Raw genomic sequence first — 17,920 nt, forward strand, 5'->3', positions numbered from 1 at the left:
CCCCCCCCCCCCCCCCCCCCCCCCGCCTTTTGCTCATATCTCGTACCCTTTATCAAGGTCTTGCTTCATATATTTTTCTCATCTCTTCAACTGTTGTTAAAACTTTTTTTTTTCTTTTTTTCTTTTCACGCTTTTAATTCATCGAACCTTTGGTTTTTTACTGCCCCTCTCCAACTTTTTCTGCATTTGCAAATTTGTTTTAATTACATAAGTTGTGTTCAAATAACGTAATATTATGGATAGTAATGTTGATGACGGGGCAAATGCTTCCGGCAGCACCACCGAGCCGATCCCATTAACCGAATTTGCGCGAATGTTGGAGGAGCATGGAGTCCGTCTCGCCTCACCCGAAGCCCCGTCTGGCTCCACCAATCCGTTCAGCTCAAGCGAACTTATTCGACGCTATAGTGAGAAAGATGCCGCCAGTCCGGCTTCATAGGAGGAAGGGGAGGATGAGGCTGAGGTGGCACCAAATGTGCGCATTATTTTGGGGGCTTCACCTAGTCAAGCGGTGACAGTCCGTCTTCATCCATTGGGCCACATTGAATCGGGAGTTGACGCCAAAGCTCGGTACCGGCGGGCCGTGTTCGACGTTGCTGCCAAAGCCGGTGGCACCGCACTGCCTGGTGCATTGTCCTACCAAAAACTGTTCCTCACACAGTCCAAGGAAAACGTCGGTTTAACGATCCAAGCGTCAGCCTACGTGCCATCGGCCCAGGTTGGCCAGCGCGTCCCAGCGGCGGAAAGTCCAGCGCAGCTGCTGCATTGCACACTGGTGTTCGACCCGGCCGCCGATCGCATAGCTATCAAGAACGTAGACGACAACCCGGTCACACTCAAAATGCTTCCCAGGAACCTACCAACAAAAGAAGGGCTTGAGGGCCAAGCGGCGTTTAGTACTCAATCAGTACGGTCCATCGAAACTGGGCCGTACGGTTACGAGCTCCTAGAAGCTGGGCCTTGGGCTATCCATGCAGCCTCTGGGCAACAAGTTCTCGAGTTTTCCGTCTTGGCACGCAGCGGTATCTCAGTCTTGACCAACTCGCAAGAGTCACGTACTGCGAAGATGCTGTCGCAAGGGGCAAAGAGACAACATGACCTCTCCCAGACCGAGGACCCGGGCCCAGCCAAGAAGGGCAAGCTGAGGGAGCTTGGAAGCAAGGATAACGCAACTATTGTTTTCCAGCCCGCCCCTATTCGGGCTTTGCATCAAGCCCGTGGTCATCCAGCGGTAATGGGACCTTCGGCTTCGGCTTCGGCTACGAGTGCCAGGCGGGACCTCTTGCCCATAAACGTGCATCCAATGCAATATCTCCACGCTGGAGACAAGGCCAGAGTTATTGGCCCGGCTGGTGAGGATTACACGGTCACATACGACAAAGAGATCGCAATGAGAGCGAACTGTCATGTCTTTAGCGGCCAACACTCTTCTTTTCCAGAGAACAACGGAGCAGCAGTCGTCAAGGTTATCCGCTCGCCTTCGGGCTCCGTAGAAGAGGGAGGTTCTGGCAAGATAGCGAAAGCCATTCACCGCTCAGGCTATGTTTGGGTACAGGAAGTGAAAAACCATTTGAGACTGTCCGAGCAGGTATGTATTGTCCCTCCCCCTTCTCTCACATCTCTCACAGATATATCAGACATATATATCAGCCTTCAGCACCTTTACTAACTATCCTTTTCGATCCTCTTCCATCGTGGCTTGGCTGGTTTGTGACAGCCATCGGTAGTTCGTCTGTTCGACGCCGACTCCAGACTCTTTACCCTCTACATGGAGCATGTGGAGGCACCGAGTCTGGTGCACTACATACAGCCGAACGCGGCAGGCCCATACTGCACCTTAACTAGAACCAACGCGACAAAGGTATTGCGTGACATGTCGACTGCCCTCTCCTACATTCATCGTCAAAAGATCGTGCACAACGACATCAAGCCGGACAATATTCTTTATTCTCCGACTCGCGGCGCCGTCCTCATCGACTTTGGCCTCTCAACAGAGATCACCGGGAGGAGTTCGGGTTTGTACACGGCAGGTTCTCCCTGGTACGTGCCGCAGGAGTACTTGGCCCAACCGTCGAGTCGAGGCGCGCCGGGGGATGTTTTCGCGCTCGGCGTGGTGATTCTCTTCCTTGCCGGTAAGATTCCCCTGCCGGAAGGCTGCAGGGCTCACAGAACGTGGCGGATCGCCGATGCACGTTATGAGGGCTCGCAAGCCAGAATGGCCATGGAAAAGTGGCTTGCCTTTGTTGGAGAGGTCTCGGAAACGCTGAATCTTGCGGACGAGTTGGAGAGTATAATCAGCGGGATTATACAGTTGCTTGCCGTGGAGCGGATGACGACGGAAGAATTGGCAGAAAGGGTTACCGGTTTAAGAATTAGTTGACGTTGAATATACAACGGGGAATTGGGCAATGTAAGGTAGTGAGATATTAAAGCAGATATATAGTTAGATAAGTGCATGGGTATGTAGGTAGATAGGCAAGGTAGCTTTCACCTATGAAACATGTTTTGACGCTTGATCCGTTCGAAGATTTAGAGGGAGACTTGAATGGCCTCGGATTTTGGAAGGCCTTAATTCTGCAAGTCGTTTGTGGATTGTTATTGTCCCGGCTCTTTTTAAATCCTCCCTGTACACGTATTTCCGCTTACCAACCTTGGAAATCTCCGCCAGTTCCTCGATAAAATCCGATCTGTCACTGTTAGAGAGTGTCATGGATGGCATAGCATCTCCCGGAGCTCGAGGGGAGATGTGAACCATCTGATAAGGGCTGCTTATCCTCAAGAAGAGACTTGGCCGCAGAGGACATGTTTAGGTAGCTTTGTGGCTGCCACTTCGGGAAAGATGTGCGCCGGAAGGGGGTGCATGGTCGAGGAAGAAGTGAAGGTATACGGAGCAGAGAAATCCAGCGCGCAGACTGGACAACTGCGCTAGATATCATGCCGAAGCGTAAATGCTCAGAACTCGCTCAACATCCACGACGGGACGAACTGGTTCCAAGTAAATGCACGCACTCGCAATTCATTGAGTTTGCTCCCTTTCCCTTTGCGAACTGGACTTATGCATGCGCGCGCATCTTTCATGACTTGCGCCCGTCGATGAACCGACAGTCTTTAATTCTATGATACCTACACCACCTAATACCCAATTTGTCTACCTCCTTTGCCTTGTGTAAAGGTTTGTCGTGGTAAAATAACTCGGTTGCCTTTAATCACATCTCGTCGAGGAAAGAATTTCTTAGCACTTGCTGTCAGTATTAGCTATGCCTAAACAAGCCAGAGTAAGCAGCAGCAAATTAAAATTCCAAAGATAAAAAAAATAAAAAATAAAGTCTGAATTCTTTGCGTTAAGCTCTGCTTTCTACAAATCTATTAATTGCAGATTCCGCGCCAGAAACCCAGACCGCATAGAGAAAGTGATTATCAAGCATCAATCGATAGCCGAAGATGCGAAACCACAAATCCCTCTTCCCCTTTCCCTTCTCAACCCTGGACAAAGTCGACACAGCTCTCATACGTCTGCTTGGCTGCTGTACCGAACCAGAACCACTGCATGACGCACTCGCCGCCTTGCGTGCACTTGTTGACGGGGAGCTGAGGCATGGTGACGGAGAAGGCGGTGTTGTTGGCGGGCAGCGTGGCGAGCTTCTCGTCGGCGTAGCTGTCAAAGACGATCAGGGGCTGGCCGATGGCCTTGTTGGTCTTTGTGTCGACGATTGAAACGTTCATGGGACCCTCGTGGGGAATGGGGATTGAGGCCTTCATCGGGATCACCTGGCCAGCCTTGAAGGTCTGCAGGCGGCTCTTGTTGTCCTCGAACACGGCGCCGCGGCAGAGGAAAAGGTTGCCTGGAGTAGAGTTCTAGTTAGTATCTAGCCTCCATTGTAGTGTCTATCGAAAATGATGTTTTGTTTCTCTGGGTTGGACATACAGCTTGCGCCAGTCACCTCCACATCCTCGAGGGGGATGGTGCCGTCGGCTTCAATAGCGGACACACCCGTCTGACCACAGGCCTTGACCATGGCCGGGCCCGTGAGACGCGCAGGGGGTGAGGTGAGGTTGCCGTGCGCGATGACGGTCGCGACGAGGGCAGAGACAACGGCGAGCTTGGCGAACATTTTGTCTTTTTTTTGGTTTTGTTCTTAATATACTGTCTTTTTCTTTCCTTCGAACGTTGTGACTTTGAGCTCAAATATTCGGTGAGTGAATATGTTCTTTGGCTGGCTTTGTCTATATTATCTAATGACCTTGTTCTGGAGAGAAGAGAAACGAGTGACCGGCACTGACGATGCGACCAGGCAACAAGAAGAATAGAGTAGATTATAAAAAAAAAAAGAGTTGAAGTGAATGTATAGCCTTTTGGATGAGAATGGGATGAAAGGTCTGAGCAGAGCCGCAGAAAACGGCGAGGTACGCTTTTATGGGAAATGCATTGCGAACGGGGACTCGGAGTCAAGGCGGCCCGTGGAGTAGGTACCTAGCCTTTGGGGCCAGGTACGAAGGTGATAATCCATCATGAGCGGGCCGCACGACCGGGAGGGAATCATAGCAGGGACTCACCCTCACCTGTCATTCTTCCCCAAAAAAGCAACAAGATTGACAGAAAACCGTGCCAGGAGCCCAGGATGTCATCGCGTAGAGTTTGCCAAATAAGCTCGTTTCGGCTCAGGGATCTTTGGACGTGGTGGACATGACAGTGGAAACGAGAACAAGGGTAGAGACTCATCGAGAGAAACAAGGAGTTAACATCCCTACAGGCCATGTCACCAAGCCCCTTGATGAGCAAAGGATAAAAAAAAAAGACAATGAAACCAAAGTATGGGGACTTTGTTTCTCCTTCCCAATTTTTAGTGTGTGCAGAAGCAGATGGGAAAAAAGCTTCCGCCAAGTATCTGATGCGAGCCACGTTTTAAAATCGTCGGAATTGGTCGGATCGACACCTAACCGTGGTGGGCCAACGATGTGAACCGCTGTGTTTTTCCCTGTTTACCCGCATCCCTTTAAACAAATTTCCCTGTCGATCCGCTAGAGATCCAGTAAGGTGGGAATAGGCTTTACCGAAGCAGTTTCTTCTGACCAGGACCATCAGGCCATCTACAAACTGTTCCATAAGCACAACGATGAACTAGTCAGTGTGCAACCCTAAGCCAAGCCTTTCAATTATTCATAGATGATTACCCCGTCATTCTTTTTGTTCAATTTAAAGCCAAGTTTGATTGATGTCCAATGTCGTTCGCCAAGGCGGAGTCGGTTCTGCCAAGCAGCCAACTTGACGGTGACACAAAAGTATAATTTTGAAAGGACAGACAGCCTCAGCATGAGTAATCGCAGTGTCTGGGCTGCCAAGTAAGTAAGTAACACTGACCGGACTGCAGGAAAATGCCGTTGGGCATGACTACTTTTGCTTGTATGCACATTATATGACTCTGATTTCGTTATCTTAGAGTTTTAGACTTACTTTAGTATTTTCCCACCTTCCGGTTGAGAACTCGTCGCATTGCTACTCTGTCAAGCAACCTGACTTCGGGAAATTACTACCTCCACATCTTTTTGCAGGCCATCTACTCATGAATCTTGCACACACACTTAAAACCTCGGGAACGACGCGTCATTATTTTAACATTCGATTAATTCCGACTCGACTCTATACACTATTCTCAAACGCCCCCCCCCAAAGTCTATACCAAACACCATAATACAGCCGCTGCGAGACTGTGTCGATTTTTATCGCTTCCCACGACTAACCCAATATCATAGGGGAAATAAAATGCAAAAATATCATTGCTCATGTCATTGCTCCGTCAGAAAAATCAACTTGCCAGTTTACTGGTTCTCCTCATTGACCAGCACATAACGGTACCTGGCCTTCCCGGCCTCCATGTCGAGAATGGCCTGGTTGGCATCCTTCATCGGCCTCGTCTCGACCAAGGGCTTGATGTCGTGCTCGGCGACGAACTCGAGCATCTCGCGGATCTCGCGGGGGCTGCCGATCAGGCTGCCGCCGACGCTGACGGCATTGGCGATGAGGGTGAAGGCGTTGATGTTGGGCAGCTCGCCACCCTCGGGGACGCCGACGTTGATCAGGATGCCGTTGGGCTTGAGCAGCATCAGGTACTTGTCGAGCGGCATGCCCGTGTGCGAGACGGTGCAGATGATGAGGTCCAGGCTACGGCGGTGGTGCTTCTCCCAGTCCTTCTCGTCCTCGGTCGCGATGTAGTCGTCGGCTCCCAGGGACATGACCTCCTTACGCTTGGACTCGCGCCTCGACACTCCCACGACCTTGTCTGCGCCCATGGCCTTGGCGAAAAGGACGGCAAAGTGACCCAGGCCGCCAACGCCGACGATGCCGACGTTCTTGCCCGGTCCGCACTTGTTGTCCTTGAGCGGGGTCCAGACGGTCACGCCGCCGCACATGAGGGGCGCGGCATACTCTGAGGGAATGCCGTCGGGTATCTTGATGCAGAAATTGGCGTTGGTGCGGTTGTAGGTGGCATAGCCGCCGTACGACTTGCCCTCATCGCCAGGGTAGACACCGCCGTATGTATGTACGCTCTGGCCCTTGGTCGAGCAGTAGTTCTCGCGGCCGATGGAGCACTCGGGGCAGTCCGAGCGCATGCAGCTGCGGGCCTGGGCACCGACACCGACCCGGTCGCCGACCTTGATGTCCTTGACGTTGTTGCCGACGCGAACAGCGCGGCCGACGATCTCGTGGCCGACACAGCAGGCTATATAGAGTGAGGAATCGGATGTTAGCAAAAAGGTTGTTGCAAGATGGTTTGTTCCGCTTTCTCAACAGGATAACATACGGTAAGGTGTGGGACCCCAGCCAGATGAGAGTGTGTGCAGATCCGAACCACAGATACCGCAGTGTGTGATCTTGATGTCGACGTCGTCCTCCGTCCACTTCTTGGGCTCAAACTCTCCCCAACGCATCTTGCCGTTGACAGACTCGGGCGAGTCACCCAGCCAGCCCTCAAACTTGTAGTCGGTACCAGCCATTTTGTGAAGTTGGTTTGATGTGTTATGCTTTCGGGTTGAAGTCTTTCGAGGCTTGATTGAATATCCCAAGGATTGATGCTTCGGAACTATTCTTCCACAACCCTCCAACGGGTGACCAAGCGGTCATTATATACCCCATCGTCCGACCCGATAGCTCTTTAGCATTTGTAATGGGATGAAAGAACGCCCGAGCCCAAAGTGAAAAGAGGGGGTCAGATACTGTGCTGCTGCATGCAAAAAAAAGTGCCGACGTCATGCCTTGCTAGACCCGCAAGCATGGGCATGTCTATATCGAGTCGTACTGCCGAGGGAACTTTTTCGGGGTTGGCGGTAGCTTTACAAATTCCAACGGAGCGGAGACGAGAGTTCTGGATAGAATCCACAGCTACCGGTGCGGAAAACAACCCAAATTGATGTGACGATGTACAGTAGCAATGCAAGTATTGTTCCTGCGCAGAGGTTCAGTAGAACCAAGGACTTGGCAAGCTTGGTTAATACGCGACTCGATTTGGAAAGAGAAGAGGCGACGGAGATCCCCGGAAGGAGTCAAGTCATCATGGAATTACTACTTCATACTTATCCACTCGTTTGCGCAAGGTGACATTTTTTCTGTCAAAGTGAAGATCACCCAAAGGGGACATGTTGAAGAATACAACGTCAGGATTCTCAGGAAGCAGTCGGAAGCACCAAGAAAACCCACAGTAATGCGGGTCCCCTATTCCCAGATTCACGTGGCGGCCCCGCAGGAATCAATCTCGATCCTGCAGTAGGCTCAAAAGAGGGTGAGCAGGACAGAAGATAAAGAAGAAGATGAAGAAGAAGAAGAAAAGAATAATAATAATTATACGGTGTGCATTCGCGACTACGGAATTAGCTGAGGCCCGGACTCGTACGACAGACACGTAGACAAGCTCCCGCAATCTCCGCGCTGACAGTAGACCGAGCACCTCCATTACATCCCATCCAGTCCCGAATGTCAAGAATTAACTTTTTTCCTGTCAGGTCTAGCGAATGGTTTGTGGCTCTGGGCGCTAGACGACAAGGAACCATCCTGTCAGCAGAAGTTGGGCGAACAGACGGGGCTGCGTCAAGGTTGGACGCAGCATTGAACCAACAGTACGTACCCAAGGTACCATAGTAGAGCGCGGAGCATCGAGTCAGTTTTTTTTTTTTTTTTTTGCCATCCTTCGAGTTTGCGCGGAATTTTTCCATGCTTCGATCATTCGGAATTATAATCTGCCCACTCCAAAATACCATGTCATCGCCAGATCATCAAATTCCGGTTTCGTCATTCTGGAGTCTTCCATAAGGGGGGGTTTCTTCATTTTTCTTCCCCCTCATTTCTTTTCTCATTCTCTTCCCTACGCAGAGTTCTTACTCAGTCCTTCTTCTCGTCCTCGTGACCTTGTGAGTATTTGACTATTTGGACGTAGATTATAAAATCTGGAACCAAGTTTATCAGCGTCAACACGATAAGAACTTTTCGTTTTAATAATTGCTTGTTTGGAAACCTAGGTATTCCTTGTTATCGGTGGTATCCGAAGTTGTTATGTCGCGGTAAAATTTCTTGCGTGCTCGCTTTGCATCAAACTCAATTGCCCTCTTCGAGCGAGAGATACCTTGGGTTCGAGCCGGATGGATAGATGCGAATTGATACTCTAGGTTCCCTCCGGACGGGTAGGTCAGCACTCTATTTGGATCTTTAACGCTGGGGTGCAAAGTTAGTCCGAACTAGTTGCTTAGCAACATGTTGATCACTCGCGGTTCTATTTATAAGCCTACATTATAAACTAAATAAGTTAGACCCTGATTCTCATATATATATTTTTTACAATAACTAAAACAATCCCCAGCCATGATTTGTTGGTTTGCGATCGAAGCAGAAAATGGGTTGATCTTGGCTTTTTGCTATACATAGTAATGGCTTGATTTCGGCTTTTTGTTATTCCGAATTGGCTTGATGCCTCTCGTTTGCCATGGCTGTTTGCTTCTTGGTCCTGGTGATGTGCTTTCAGCTTCTGGCGCGTCCTAGACCGCTGTTATTGGTTGGATATGTGCTGCATGCAGCCACATTGCACAAACAAGCATCGGGGATAAGGCCCCGTTTGCCATTTTCACCGTTGTGCTACATGGGGCCGTGGCGTTCTTTTATTTGTTCAGTCAGACATATCACATTTACTGTCATTTTCGCCGAAACCGCAACGTTAATCATCCGAAAGTGACAAAGAATGGGGGTATAAAATTTTGGTATTTTCAGTTATAAATGAAGGCCAGGTGTACTTCTGTTTACCCCTCAATGCAAGGGAAGCGTACCTAAGGTGAGGGGGAAAAAAGCGAAAACTTTCCACAATGGGACTGTACCTAGGTAATTACCAGCAGAGTTCTACCTACATACTTGTCTCCACAATGATAAGCGGTTGGTACCCTGAAATTCGGGTGTTGTTTGCTCGAGAAGATTTAATACGATGCCATGATACTTAAAGTAGTAGAGTCCTCCAAAATAGTCGAGAAGGCAAAGTTATTTTGGTAAGGTCAGAAAGCTTACTAACAACTCGGGAATATGAGCGCAAATGTAGGGAGGATATTATAAACAGCTAAGGATATGCCCTCCATAACTACCTACCTACCTACTTCGTAAGCCTCACACATACTTCAGCAGGTAACTAAGGTAGGTTAGGTTGTTACATGGCGGCTAACTCGGTATGCGCATTTGCACATCGGACGTGATGTATCAAGAGATTTGAAATTGCAGAAAAGTACACCTAAACCAAGAAGACTCATGAAGCATCTCAGAGACACCTTGCAAATAGGCAGGTACTAACTAAAGGAGTTAGGTATCTACCTACCTACCTGTTTGGTCTTTGGCCGAATCTGGGAAAAACTGAATAGAGAAATGGCATCTTTCTGCAGATCCGTGGAATGGAACAGGTAGCACTTTCCCAGAAACTTGCGAACGAAAGCACGCCTTCCTAAATTCCATGCAAGGGATCGTTTCCTTAAGCCTTTCTCGGATGACACAGCCTGGGGTTTGGCTGCCTTACGTTTGTTGCCGGCAAGGTAGACTGACTGGTTATGCGACGTTTTCAACTACCTACCTCCCTTCCGCTCGCGACGGATCCACATGATCTACAAGGAGAATTGCTTTTCAGCCCAACATGCGAACGTTTGAGCCGAAACAATTGTTATATCTTGATTCTCTTTCTGTCCACCTTATTTTTCTTTCCATCTAATACTTTTCACTGACTCTACTCCGAGTAGATTGATCGGCACCTAAACAACAATAGGTATGGAAAGTCGTGATTGAAGCGCAATTCTGCTTACCTGGTGGTGCTTATGCTCTTTCCATAACCCAACCGTCGATCCTTCATCCCCACTTTGTACTAGCGTTACCGGAGTGTGGAGGCGGTACGACGCCGCCAACGAAAGAGCCGCTGCAGCAAACGAGTCCCGCCAGGTACCACCAGGCAAAGAAAAAAGAGAAAAAAAACAATTCGAGTTTCACCATCGTCCTCAGCAACAACCAGTTTTGCGAGCACTCCGAGGATCCCATTCAGCATGACGCGGCAGCCTCAAGGGCCGGCCGACGTCGCAGCTGCTAACCAGTTGCTGAACAGTCGTTTAGGAGGGCGGCGCCCAGCATGGATGACTACCGATCGCGACAACGCGGACGAATACACAACCCCTCGACAGGCTGGTATGAAACGTTCCCGCCAGTCGAACTCGACAACCACGCCTCCGAACCTGCACGGAACCACCACGGCATGTGCACCAGCACGATCGATGCACTCGCTTCCGCGACCTCCTCTCACGGTACCTAATGTGTAGGTTGAAGTTAAGCTGGCTTGGCCCGACGGAGACGTACTGTCCAGCGCTTTTGAACTCGGATATCCATCTGATTCTCACATACTTGGACGCGTCGCCGCGCGACCTGCTCTTCTTGAAGCTGTAATCTATGGCTTTTTTTTTGTTTTGTTTTTGCTAACATGCGGAGCCGTCTGTTGCTAGATCCTCCAACGCTCTTCCCTCTCCCGCGCAAAGTGACGAACCTAGCCCGGCCTCTGGGGCGAACCCGTCCGACAGTCCAAATTCGCCGCGACAAGTGCCAGTTCTATCAATCGATACCCAGGCCGTACCACACGTCATGGAGAGACCCCTACACGATATTGGCACCGGATACTCAGTTCACATACCAACAAACGGCGCCCCAGATAGCTGCTTCGCATCTGTCAACAGCAGCCGTACTCAGCGGGTCCCACAAAGCAACACTCGACATGTCTCTCATGAATCCTCGCCAACTGCATCTATTCGTAACTCGTCGGATTTGCGATCCCAATATCATCAAAATGGACTCAGCAATAATGTACCTGGTATTCCTGCAACCTCAGGTGCCAGTACATTGCATACTCAACCTACTCTCGGACCTAACACTCCGGCCCAGTCTCCTCAGTCCGCACACGTTTCAGTGCAGCCCGGATCCCATAATGCAAAAAGACAGCGGCTTGAGTAAGCTTATATCCCCCAGCCCTAGATTCTTTAGAATCGTAAACTGATTATAAGGGCAGCACGCCATTCGCAACCTGGGCAACTCTGCTCACAAACTACCGTGACGGCATGACCCCTCACAACGCGAACCCAAACAGCATTGACCGTCAAAGGCTGCACTTGCTGGAACAAGCTTGTCGTACACACGACTATGTTTATCTGCAGATTCACCAGGTTTACTGCAGATGGTTCTGCGATCCATCCGTGGTGTACACGGCTATGTCTGCAATCGACAAGAAAACCATTGACAGGGCATTCAGAGCTGCGTGTGACATCCTGGCGTCTAACCAGTTTGTCTCACGACCAGCACTTAACTTCTTCATCAACTTCCCGCTGGATGTTCTACCCAACAGCCAGGAAGCTCTAGGCCCATGCCTCACTCGCTTGGCTTGCAACTGGGATGCTATGATGAACTTGATCGTACAACGGAGGCGGCCGCCGCTTGTCAACGAACTAATCTACGTCTTGGGCTGTAATTCGCCCGGACTTCAGTCTTTAGTCTTCGTGCGTGCGAGGAGAAGTTTGCAAGTCATGGACAATGGACCTCACGTACAGGAGATTGAGGCTCTGTTTGCCCACGACCAGCAAGCTGCCAACGCGGCATATATGAAGCGGCTGACGCAGCACATGCAGCAGAGAACGCCATCAGACTGGCAACTATTTGAGGATGAGAATAGGGCGCTTGTGGAGAGATATGTTCAACTGGTAATGGCTGCAAATTTGCCTGCGCCTGCGGCATCTGGTGCAACCCGGTCGTCTCTGTCTTTCGTGCAACAAGCTGCATCATTCACCCCTCAGCCTTTGTCGTCCACGGCGCAACCGACACCGTTGCCTGCACTAGTCAGTCAAGGCCCCGTTGCACCAACTCAGCAGCAGCCTATACTATCCTCCCCCATAATACAGGAAAATTACGCAGCTATCCGTGCAAACAATCCGATATACCCTTCCAACACACCCAATCGAATATATACCCGAGGCCCTAGCGGTTTATTGTTGCAGAATCAAGCACATGAACAATCATTGCCATTTGGGCAGCAACCTGCGAGCAACGCATCGCACTACTTGCACCAAGGAACGGACCAACCCTACCATCGAGGGAACCAGTATGCTCAGCACCTTAACGAGGTCACTCTGGGCTACTCGCAGCACCCCAACCCACAGTGGCAATATCCGCAACAACCTCAGGCGCAGACTTTGGTTGCGTCTGGTGTTGCTACGCCTCCTCCCGGTCCTTTTCCGATCCAGCCCAGTATGATACGGCCGAATCCACAAATCCGTCATCGCAACAGCCAGAGCGTAAATTCTGTGTCATTTTTCCCACCAAGAAGAGACGTCATTCCCACGAGACACCACGCCAGAGCCCCCAACGACGTGGTGGCCTACAGTCTCGGTTTACATCAGATGAACTTGCGAAGTCCTATAAGGCATGTTCGAGCGCTTTCTAAGCCGCAAAATGCAGACGAGCAAAAGTATTTTCAGTTCGTCAGCGGCTTCGCCGTGCCGCCGTCCGACATTTCACCATCGACGAAAGCATACGACTTCAGCTTTAATGTTGACGATATTAATTTGCTCTCCAGAAGTGATATGTGCCCCAGCGACATTCCCCAACTCCCGGTGGCGGAGCATTTTGAGGGCTCAGTTCGCTTGCGTCTGCGTTGCTGCCGGATCAAGGAGTCGGCGGGCACGCCGACTGAGCCAGACTGGGTTACTTTCGCTACGTCATGGCCTCGACATATCTTTATCTCCCTCTTTGCCGACGAGGGAAGAACGAGGAAGGGCGTGAAACCAAGACGAGCGCCTCAAAACTCTAAAGACCTCCCCGCAGAGATTACAGACATGGTTTCAGAAGGGATAAACAAGCTTACTGTTAGCGTCGATTACCAACATAAAGATCCTGGGTATCGACAGTTTCTGGCCGTGGAGTGGATAGAGACACGCAGTTTCTCTAGAATAATCGCCGACGTTTATGCGAATCAAGTCCTTGACCGTAAAGCTACGCTTGAAGACATACAACGCAAGGCAGGATGGTCAAGCACCGAGCATGATGACGACGTCCAGATGGAAGTCAGGGCAGAATATACGGTGGATTTGACGTGTCCCTTCATGGCAACTATCTGGGAAACCCCAGTACGTGGCGCGAATTGCGTTCATGTTCAATGTTTTGATCTCAAAACTTGGCTGAAATCCCGCACGCAGATTCACAGTCATCCTCAGTGCCAAACTCATGCTCATCCTTGCGACTGTTTCAGTCCTAAGCTTTCAATAGTCGATCATTGGAAATGTCCCATCTGCAACGGAGACGCCAGGCCGCAGAGTTTACGAATCGATGAGTTCCTGGTAGAGGTACGCCGTAAAATCGAATCTGAAGGTAACCTTCACAACACCAAGACCTTAGTTATATTTCCGGATAACTCTTGGAAGCCAATAACGGAAGACGACGATGACGACGAGGAAGATGAAGTGGAGCTTGTCGGCAAGCGCGAGGCAGTTAATGGCACGGGGGCTGGCGCAACGAACGTGCCAGTCCCGAATGCAAACAGACGACATTCGACGCCTCACGGGTCGCGCAGGTCGCACCACGAAGTAATAGATCTCCTCGATGAAGATTAGGAGCCTTGTCGAAACACACCCTTATGACGGACGATGACCACCATATTTGGCGACTTTGATACCCGAGATTTGCATTATTAGGAGTTTGGAGCATTTCGTGGCATTTGCTTTCTTTATTTTTTTCTTTTTTCCCCCTTGCTCTTTTAGCTTTCTTGGCACCATATACCCATACTTTTTGGCCGTACAATTTCCGCAGTACTGGTGCGCGATATCTTATTTATCGGTTTACTTTTGGTCGTTGTTATTTAATTTGATCTCCCTTTGGTGCGGGGGTTAAGAGGTACTGGTACCTGGCCTCGGTACCTGGGGAAGCAGGTACCTTACACAAGGTACATTTCAATAGGGGGCTTTGGACTGTTAACAAAATGGGGTCTAGGAGCATTTTTACCCAAGCATTATAAACAGCAGGAATTTTAAGCACAGATTTGTTTTTGGTTGCCGCTATTGAGGTTAAATATTCGGAGAGTAACCCAAATGCAATTATTACACATTCCACATGATCATCCCTTAATATCAAACGTATGCGTCAAGTCTTTGGACTACTCTCGTTCGATTTATGTGGCGCTCGCTGTATAGACGCACTGTTGTTAGTATCCTAAAAAAGGAATTTACACGAGTGGGATGTTGGGTAGGGACTTACCAGGTAGGTACCAAGGGAGGTAGGTAAGGTAAGGTAGGTATGTAAGTGTAATAATTAAAGTTCAGATGAACAACGCATAAAGCTCGGAGATCATGGATTGCAGCACCCCACACAGCCTGCCATGTTCAGCGCACCTCTAAGGAAGCCGGGACCGAGGCCGTTGGGTTGTGTACCTAGTTACCGAACTAAAACAGTCGCATCTCGGTCTCTCATTCATCAAAGCATGTGTTCCGATATGCATTGCACCTAAGGTATCGCATGGCAAATTAAGCTCCTCTGGTTGGTCATCAATATCTCCAACTAAAAACTGGGGCCGCCGTCACACCAAGCCAAGTACGGTACGGCAAGGAGGTTGAGGCTGAGCAAGGCGAATATTACGCACGCGTGCGTACGCAGCACTTCATGAGGACCAGAATTGCCATCTCTGGCGGCCTCTGTTTTGTTCTGATTACAATTTGTGCTTTTATCCATGCACAGCCTTGATGCGTGTTTTTGATTGCGTGGTTTTACGCATTTATGTCCTTTTTTTCTCTTGACAAAAAGAAGAAGAAAAAGAAGCCCACTTCCATCCCAGAATCTGGGCTTGGGAATCTACGATGGGCGCTAGTGCTGGCAAGCAACGTATCCATGGAAGCAAAATCTGAGCAGTGTTGCGTACCTACTTATGACCTGCCCCGATGTCACTAGGTAGGTAGTTAACCCAACCCAGTCCGCCCAGCCCCCCAATTGGCTCGCCCATCTTGGACAATTTTCGATGCGGAAAAAGCAATTTCTGGAACCGCCTGGCTTTTTTTTGGCTCTTTGACACCCAATGGAAAAAGTTGAAAGTTAGCTAGCCGCATTTACCCCACCAAAGCCTAACTGTGGGCGATTGACGACATCATCAATCAAGTTTATGGTACTTTGGCCTAACTATAGTATCAATTCACGTGTGCTTTGACACAAAATTACCTAGACTTTTGCGGCTCTACCTCTTCGTTCAACACGTTGGAATCGGGCGAGCAATTCCGAACACGCCACCCACATACACCAGGCAGCTGCAGCCAGTCGCAGTACGATTAGCACTTCTTGTGCTGGGTTCAAGGCCCACCACTTTCAATCGGGTGTTGTGCACCCGAAAAGGCCTCCAGTTCCCGACAGGTGCCCAAAGGAGGAGCTTATACGGATTATTTTTTTTGTTCCATTCGGGGGACGCTGCTGTCGGCAGCAAAAAGTAACGAGGGAAGGAAAAAAAAAAATGTCAATCCGCATCGTCCTGGACAATGGTCCGCCCGAGTACTACTCCAATCTTGACACCATCTCCGGGCGGGTGCTTCTGAACCTTAACCGCGCGGAGCAGGTCGGCGCCGTGGTGGTCAAGCTCGAGGGCGAATCGCGCACCGCCCTGGCCGTCCCGACCATGGACCCGACCTATCCGGGCAGTGCCTACCCCGGCGCCCGTGGTGCGCGCCCGGGTAGACTACCCGGCGGAATCTCGGCTCCCGGCCAGGTCATGCACGAGAACCACAAGGTGTTGTACAAGGTGCAGCAGGTATTTCCGGGACCGGATACTCCGGCCCATGGTGCGGGCCCCGTGTGGCTGAACCCCGGTCCGCATTCCTTCCCCTTCCGCTTCAAGATACCGATGAACAACATGTGCGGCGACCCACGCGCCATGGCGCAGATCGGCGGCATCGGAGGCCCCGGTGGGTTCACTGACGGCGCGAACCTGTTCGGCATAGGTGGCATCAGGGTCATGGACGGGAGCAGGCAGCTGCTGTACGCGCACGTCAACAAGCAGCTGCCGCCGACTTTTACGGGACTCCCGCACCAGGCAGAGGTCGGGTACTACGTCAAGGTCACGATACAGCGCCCGGGCCTGCTCAAGGAGAACTGGCGGTACAAGATCGACTTTCGCCTCATGCCGCTCGAGCCGCCCCGGCTGCCGCCGACGGGCCAGGAGGCGTACGCCAGGAGGCCGTTTGCGTTTCGGCCGAGGTCGCCGGCCAGCGCGTCGGCTGCCAACGAGGCTGGCGACAAGAAGAAGAAGAGCTTCTTTGGGTCTGGGTTTGGGAAGAAGGACGAGAAATCATCAAACAACCCATTCTTCACAAAGGGTTCTTCTGCGGACGAGGGTGGAGGTAGCAACGGTGCTGCAAATGCGACACCCAGTTCGCTGGGCCCGAATGGCGCCGATGGGCAGCTGCAGAGGGGGTTGGCGCCGTCGGTGGAAATGTCGGCGAGGTTGCCATACCCGAGCGTGCTGACGATGGGCAAACCGCTGCCGTTGAGGCTGATGGGCAAAAAGCTCGCACCCAGCAGGGGGGAGCATGTGTTTCTGACGAGTTTGCATGTTGAGCTCATCGGGACGACCAAGGTTCGGTGCAACGAGCTCAACAACATCGAGACGTCGAGATGGGTCATCATATCCAAGTCAAACCTCAAGGTCCCCGTCATCGACCCCGAAGGACCCGTCGGGTCGGAGATAACGCTGCCGGCATCATTGTTTCTCAATGACGTGATTCCCAGCGGTCTTGGGCAGGCGGGCATGACGCCGGCTTTTACGACGTGCAACCTCAGCAGGACTTTTAGTTTGGAGCTCAAGCTGGGTGTCAGCTGGGGACTGCGCGAGACGCTACCGCGAGATGTGCAGCCGCAGGCGCTGTTTCTACCTCTGACGTTTTCCAAGATCGATGTCTACTCTGGCAGGGTGAACCCCGAGGTCCAAGCCCATGCGGCTCCAGAGGCGACAGGACATGCCGAGATCGCACCAGCTTTGCCACCGAGGCAGTCGTCGTCTAGGCCGACTGCGAATGGTGCTTCTACTACAAACGATGCTGCTGCTTCTTCCTCGTCAGCTGCCGCCGCCTCACCAATACATCGCCCTCCGGTACAGACCAGCGGTGCCGGTGCTGCGCCCGAATACGAAGCGCCGCCACCGAGTTACGAGGAAGCTATGAACTCCAAAACTTAGTGGTATGCTGCTGAGTTCATTAGAAGAGCTTTCTGACTGCTCTCATACTATATCAATTTTACCATATTAATTATTATTAGCATAAGCACCATCATACCTGTACCTAGATCAGGTAGCTGGCATTCAAGGCAGCGTTTGTTTGAATTTCTATGTACATAATTCAGGTTAGGGTTAATGAAGTG

The 17,920-nt window shown here is 50.9% G+C and overlaps 5 protein-coding genes across 5 annotated transcripts; 3 read left to right on the forward strand and 2 right to left on the reverse strand.

Annotated features, from left to right (window-relative positions):
* Positions 1-243: 243 nt before the first annotated feature.
* Positions 244-2,500, forward strand: PgNI_11828 (uncharacterized protein). Its single transcript, XM_031131790.1, has 3 exons — positions 244-407; positions 447-1,588; positions 1,718-2,500. The coding sequence occupies exons 1-3, from the start codon at positions 314-316 to the stop codon at positions 2,378-2,380; spliced, it is 1,899 nt and encodes a 632-aa protein (XP_030976387.1). The 5' UTR covers positions 244-313; the 3' UTR covers positions 2,381-2,500.
* A 771-nt stretch (positions 2,501-3,271) lies between these two features.
* PgNI_11829 (uncharacterized protein) lies at positions 3,272-4,832 on the reverse strand. Its single transcript, XM_031131791.1, has 2 exons — positions 3,926-4,832; positions 3,272-3,842 (listed from the first exon to the last, which is right to left on the reverse strand). The coding sequence occupies exons 1-2, from the start codon at positions 4,110-4,112 to the stop codon at positions 3,478-3,480; spliced, it is 552 nt and encodes a 183-aa protein (XP_030976386.1). The 5' UTR covers positions 4,113-4,832; the 3' UTR covers positions 3,272-3,477.
* Positions 4,833-5,105: 273 nt separating this feature from the next.
* Positions 5,106-7,472, reverse strand: PgNI_11830 (uncharacterized protein). The gene is made up of 2 exons (XM_031131792.1): positions 6,801-7,472; positions 5,106-6,719 (listed from the first exon to the last, which is right to left on the reverse strand). Exons 1-2 carry the CDS (start codon positions 6,991-6,993, stop codon positions 5,818-5,820), a joined length of 1,095 nt encoding a protein of 364 aa, XP_030976547.1. The 5' UTR covers positions 6,994-7,472; the 3' UTR covers positions 5,106-5,817.
* Positions 7,473-10,548: 3,076 nt separating this feature from the next.
* Positions 10,549-14,145, forward strand: PgNI_11831 (uncharacterized protein; the record flags this gene model as incomplete). Its single annotated transcript, XM_031131793.1, has 3 exons — positions 10,549-10,814; positions 10,999-11,496; positions 11,556-14,145. The coding sequence occupies 3 exons, from the start codon at positions 10,549-10,551 to the stop codon at positions 14,143-14,145; spliced, it is 3,354 nt and encodes a 1,117-aa protein (XP_030976511.1).
* A 1,877-nt stretch (positions 14,146-16,022) lies between these two features.
* On the forward strand, positions 16,023-17,738 carry PgNI_11832 (uncharacterized protein; the record flags this gene model as incomplete). Its single annotated transcript, XM_031131794.1, has 1 exon — positions 16,023-17,738. The coding sequence occupies one exon, from the start codon at positions 16,023-16,025 to the stop codon at positions 17,736-17,738; it is 1,716 nt and encodes a 571-aa protein (XP_030976548.1).
* Between the last annotated feature and the right edge of the window lie 182 nt (positions 17,739-17,920).

This window comes from Pyricularia grisea (genome assembly GCF_004355905.1).
Source record: "Pyricularia grisea strain NI907 chromosome V map unlocalized Pyricularia_grisea_NI907_Scaffold_10, whole genome shotgun sequence".
Lineage (NCBI taxonomy): Eukaryota > Fungi > Ascomycota > Sordariomycetes > Magnaporthales > Pyriculariaceae > Pyricularia > Pyricularia grisea.